The sequence below is a fragment of the Maniola jurtina genome, chromosome 2 (assembly GCF_905333055.1).
Source record: "Maniola jurtina chromosome 2, ilManJurt1.1, whole genome shotgun sequence".
Lineage (NCBI taxonomy): Eukaryota > Metazoa > Arthropoda > Insecta > Lepidoptera > Nymphalidae > Maniola > Maniola jurtina.
In genome coordinates this window covers 7,622,169-7,628,473 of record NC_060030.1, presented here as the reverse complement: position 1 = coordinate 7,628,473, position 6,305 = coordinate 7,622,169, and the positions used below count along the sequence as shown (strand labels likewise).

Below are 6,305 nucleotides of genomic sequence, written 5' to 3'. Positions count from 1 at the left end.
CATGTTCACGAAAAATTTAATTCACTAAAGCACATATAGGTGGCGCAGACCGTTATTAACTTGCAGAGTTCTACATTACATCAATGGTGTTAACCAATCGGAGGTGATTACGATCGTGATCGTGGTCCTTCTAACGCAATCGAGCCGCTGAGTCATTCGCTAAGCTTTTGCAGTACGTGCGGATAAAGGGATTGATCATCCGGAATCGATCAGCTCGTACCATCATCGGCACGGTAATATTATCTATTCCATCGGGGGCAATCGGGGGATAGTGAAGACTGGTGCGGGGTGCCATACTGGTCATTGGTCTGTGGCAGTCTGGGCGGGGATGCAGTGTTGCCACCTTAGGGTATTATACCCCTGATTTAGGGTAAACTATAACTGTGTAATTTATAGGTTAGGACCAATGAAAGGATTAAAGAAGTGGAGGTAGGAAGATTTTCGATGTAAATTTTGGAGGCGGGAGAGCTCACAGCCTGATCTTGATACCAACATCAGTTAAGCTACTATGGTCAAATTTGGTATCATTTTTTAATAAATCAGGGATGCTAACGGAGTAATATATGCACTACCTACTCAGAATAAAAAAACCTGACGTGTATATTTGAAAAAATTCATAGCTCATACAATACTTAAAATATTTGAAAATAAATGGTAGATAGACCGTATATTTAAAAAAATTAAAAATTGGCTAGTATGTTTCTATTAAGAAAAGTTAAAATACGTTTATGGTACCCTGGCACTGAAATAAATAAACTTGAAATCAAATCTGGTTTGTGATTTTGCAACTATTGTTTGGGTCCGAAAACTATAAATAACGGCTATGCATTTCCTTTCATGCTAATTTACTCCAGAATACGAAGCAAAAAGTTACCTAAATAACATGAAGTAAGTTACTTACTTTATGCCATTCCATTCCATCAGCTTGTATGCGTCTATTGCTGGACATAGACCTTTCCAAGAGCGCGCCACCAAACACGGTCCTTCGCGTTCCACGTAATGACAATTCCAAGTATGTTTACATTTTAACCTCTGGTTTGTTTGCTGTTTCATTTGACATTTCTTAGAAGTAATGGTATTGTTAAAATAAAATACATAGTTTTTCTTCATCTTATGAATCATCAGGAATTCATACCATAACTTTTATTTTGTGTTAACATGAATCAGATATCGTAGTTAGGTAGTTACATAATGAGCATGATAGCCAACAATTACAATTATTACTCGCAAGCAACTTGAGTAAAAAGTGGTGTAGTTGGGCAAAGTTGACGTATCACGTTACTAAAATTTCTTCACTATGCTACTTTTTCCGGAAACAACGGAAGAAAGATCAATTAATTATTGCGTGCTCTACGTTGTAGAAATCCATTCACGTCTCCTTCAACCCTTCAGAGATCTAAAATTCTACACTGCACATTTTCTCAAGTTGTTTGCCACTCTCTTCACTAATTTCTGTCTATTGCAAGGATTTAACTGGTGTAGAAAGTGAAAGTAGTGGTTAACATAAGGTAATTGCACCACTACCTACTGGACAGAATCTGTCGCTTGAAGCAAACTTCTTTTTTAACCCCCGACTCAAAAAGAGGAGTGTTATAAGTTTGACGTGTGTATCTGTGTACCTGTCTGTGGCATCGTAGCTCCTAAACAAATGAACTGATTTTAATTTAGTTTTTTTTGTTTAAAAGGTGGCTTAATCGAGAGTGTTCTTAACTATAATCGAAGAAAATCGGTTCAGCCGTTTAAAAGTTATCAGCGCTTTTCTAGTTTTCTTATTGAGGTTTTTGTGTCGGGGTTTTTTAAATTTTTTATTGTTTAAATATAGACACTTCCGACTGTACTTTTAAGCTAAGCTGTTCCGATTAAGCTAAGCAGTGCTTAATCGATGTAAGCCCGACCAGTTTCGAAATCATCCAGGGTCGTTATTCACAGCGACTCAGCTCGAAACGCGCTGCAATATGCGCTATGTTTACAATGGAAATCATTCAAGACAGTATAAACGCTAAAACTTATTTTTATTTCATTTATAAAATAATAATAATATTATGGAGAACAAAATTCAAAGTCAGCAACACTTTATACGTCATTGAGACGTCATTCCAATCAGCTGTTTGTTACTTGGTTAGGTTGTTGCTTTCAATGTCAAGATAAAAATAACACTAAAATTATAAAATAGAATTTTGTTGTTAATAAAACAAGGCAGACCTAAAGTAATTATTCAGAATATGTGAATTAAACCGACTGTTTCAAAATAAAAGACAATGGCAGCAGTTGAACTTCCGTTTGAGGTGCGTAATATGACTTATGTTGTCTTCCGCATTTGCTAACATTTTCATTTTTCTTTGTTTGCGTTTTCTATTTGTTATCAATCAATTTTTTTCACGTGATTCTGATTCCACTTCACACAAAGAAAATTCTGTGTGTGAAGTAAATTCTTCGAATCTCTTTATATGTATGAAGTAGGTATTTAATTTTATGTTATAGGTAGGTACTTCAGTCAATTTAGTAAAGTAAATACCTACCTACCTACTTAATCTTACACCAATAGCCATAGTTTTCTAAATGATAAACATTTCTGTTTTTATCTTGTGACCTTGTATTTGCAGCAGTTGCATTTCTTCCTTAACATAAATAAAACCAGAATATGATCTTTTTACTAAAAACACATATTGGTAGGAGGCTCTATTTACATATGAAATACTAATATATTCCAACTAGAAACCATTTCTCTTACTAATCCAGCCAAGGTTTTTTTACATTTTTTATGAAACAAAGAACAGAAGTATAGGTATCTAAAACCATCTCTTAAAGGAACAAAAAGGTATTTAATTTAGTGAGTTTGTATAAAACAGCCTTTCATTAATTTTTTACAGGTTTTAGTATACCTTTTCAAATATTTACCAAACTCTGACAGAAAATCAGCGAGTGAAACATGCCGGTCATGGTATTTAGCAGCAAATGATTACTGCTTTTTAAAGGAAAAAATGCTTGTATTTTTCAAAGCAGATTTGAATGGAGAGTCTTCACCTTTGCAAATTATAGAAAATTCAATTATACCTTATGAAAACTTCCTATTCAGTGAAGTGGAAATATCTAACAAAATCAACAATTTTTGGAATAAAATAGGGGAGAATATAAAAAGTTTAACTATTCGGAAGTGTGACGTACACGAAAAAGTAGTAAATTATGTCTTACAAAGATGTACCAACCTGGAGGTACTGAATATACAAACTTGTAAAGAACTCTTTATGTCCGGATGCTTATTAGAAAAGACAGATGACTGGTTACACAATAGCTTTAAAAACTTGAAAAGTTTGAACCTGTCTGAAAACAAGTACATAACTGATGCATTATTTTATAGATTTGTTAAGGCAGCACCAGAATTAAATGATTTATGTTTATCCTTATGCCCCTTGCAATTTCATGGTGGCTTCATAAAAAAGTTTTATTCAAAAACAAACAATATCTTCGAAGCACCTTCCGAATGTGTTTTCACATTCTATTTTGTGATGCAAATTATTATTGCTAGAGCCAAAAAAATTCGAAGTTTGGTGTTTTCTAATACGCTCATCGATGGAGCTGCATTAAAGTCTTTAGCAGAAATTGAAGATCTCAAACTGGATTCTCTACAATTGAATGCCTGTGATCAGCTCACGAACGGGGGAATCATTGCACTAACGATACACCAGACATGGCTAAGAGAACTCAATATCGCCTTATGCACAAGGGTGTCTGACGAATCTTTAATGTGCATCTGTGATAATCTAAAAAATTTGGAGTACCTGAATGTACAAAGATGTAGAACCATTTCAGATTTAGGGATATCCGATTTACACAAATTAAAAAAGTTGAAACGATTAAACATTTCCCAGTGTGAACTTATTAGTAAAACAGGTATAAAGCTAGGTCTGTGTAGAGAAAAAAATTTAATTTTAGAAGAGTTAAATATAAATTCTCTAAATATACACCAGAATGGTGTCATAATGATCTCTGAAAAACTACCAAACTTGACTTACCTAGATTTAAGTTTTTGCTTTAATGCCGTAACTGATACTTCAATACAAGTCGTTTTTAAAAACCTAGTACTTTTAAGGACACTGAAAATCACTTATTGTGATAAAGTTTCTGATGCGGGGTTTACTGGCATGGGTAAGGTGGAAGCTGAAGGCAACGACGATGGACCTGTGATGTCGAGTTACAATGAAATGAGTACACCCAATAAAATACATTTGGGATCTAGAGCAGAGGAAGAGATCGTTCGTGATGCGCGAAGAAAACGTGATGTACTGAAAATGTGTGAAAAATTAACTATGGATTCTTACACTGGATACTCCTTGGCTCGGCTTAAGTCTCTCAGGAAACTAAACCTCAGTGGATGCAATAGGATGACCGATGTCAGCCTAACATATGCCTTCGCTTTCAAAGAGCTGCAAAGCTTAGATTTGAGTAGATGCCAACAAATCACGGTGGATGGAGTGAAACATTTAGTGAGAAATTGTCCAAGTATCGAATATCTTAATTTAAATGATTGCTACAACTTAAAAGATGATGCTGTGATAGAAATAGTAAAAGGATTGAGAAGATTGCAACATCTTAAGTTAAGGGTATGTTATTGTATACTGATTAATTAATTTAAACAGTAACCTTAATGATTTCAGGCTTGTTTCATGGTTTAACGTCATGTAATGTAAATAGAGGATACGCAGTACATACCACGATTAATACGATTTTGAATTGTCTAGTTACGAATTTGAATAATTATCGAAAGCAAAAAAGTGGGTAGTTCGATACTGCCCGTGACATCTCAAACTTCCTGTCCCGTCCCTCATCTCATGCACCTGGGTCGAAATATCGATAATTCAAAATCATCGTATTAGTCGTGGTACATTTACAATATAGTATTAAATAGAAACCTACTCATGTAAAATCAGTTTAAAGTGGAATTAGATGGGTATCATTGGATTCCTAAGTTAATCTGTGATATGGCTTAGCAGTAGAGTGATACTAACTCTTTGAGCATCATATTCCTCATTGCTAAGAGTCGAGACCCCTTTCAATCACATGATGATTTTCTTGGGATAGTAATGTGGTGGCTCGCAGATCCTCCCACATACATCTCGACTAAAAGAATGAGATTGTTCTCTTCTTGTTCTTTGGTTATTATCAGATGTTAGTGATAATAATGTAAGTGGTACTCTGAGGCACGGAGGAAATGAAAGGCCAAATTTGGACCTCCTAAGTAGGGCTTACTGTTAACGTTGGTTAATAATCGCTATCGATTGATATGCGTTGAACCATGGACGTATGGCCTGGTTGTGACAAGGCTTTAAGTAGGCAATTTAAATAAAAACCGGCAGTCCGAGTTGGACTCGCGCACCGAGGGTTCCATACTCGTGTTTTCTCTTAGACATTTTACACGATAAATCAAAAACTATTATGCATAATAATAAATGAAAATCTGTTCTAGAATGTACAGATAAAGCCCTTTCATATTAATCCCCACTTCGTATAGTTATCTTACTTTGAAAATTTAAACACTAATTTTTTTTAATGATGTAACCACAAATTCACGTTTTTCGGATTTATTCCTTTACTTGTGCTATAAGACCTACCTACCTGTGAAATTTCAGGATTCTAGGTCAACGGGAAGTGCCCTATAGGTTTTCTTGGCAGACACGACGGACGGACATACAGACAGACAACAAAGTGATCCTATAAGGCTTCCGTTTTTCCTTTTGAGGTACGGAACCCTAAAAAATATTGTTCTCGAATCAAGGTATTTAAAAATCTTTCTTGTTTTCAGGGTTGCAATCAGCTTACAGATAAGTCATTGGAAGCAATAAGGGACCACTGCAAAAGTCTCAAAATGCTGGACGTCCAGGGCTGCCACAACATCTCTGCTGAACTAGCTTGCTCGCTCGGGTCCCTGCCTACCCTGCACACGGTGCTGATGCTGAAGCCGGGGACATGTTACATCTCAGAGGGAGTGAAGAACAGAGCACCGGTGCCCCCGAGCATGACAGCTTTAATGAGAAAACTACGACTATGAATTATGGTTACTGGGTTCTTCATCTTCATCGCTTATAACTCATTTATCACACTTCACACTAATATTATAAAGGCGAAAGTTTGTGTGTATGTAAGTATGTATGTACTTATGTATGTGTGTGTGAGTGTTTGTTACTCCTTCACGCAAACCGATTTGGCTACAAGACCGATTTGGCTGAAATTTGGAATGAAGATAGATTATCCTGAATTAACACATAAGCTACTTTTTATCCCGAAAAATCAAAGGTTTTCCACGGGAT

The 6,305-nt window shown here is 35.6% G+C and overlaps 1 protein-coding gene across 1 annotated transcript; it reads left to right on the top strand.

The window, feature by feature from the left end:
- The first annotated feature begins 2,095 nt into the window (after positions 1-2,095).
- LOC123871939 (dynein regulatory complex subunit 6-like) lies at positions 2,096-6,226 on the top strand. Its single transcript, XM_045916004.1, has 3 exons — positions 2,096-2,285; positions 2,871-4,601; positions 5,801-6,226. Exons 1-3 carry the CDS (start codon positions 2,259-2,261, stop codon positions 6,044-6,046), a joined length of 2,004 nt encoding a protein of 667 aa, XP_045771960.1. The 5' UTR covers positions 2,096-2,258; the 3' UTR covers positions 6,047-6,226.
- Positions 6,227-6,305: the final 79 nt, after the last annotated feature.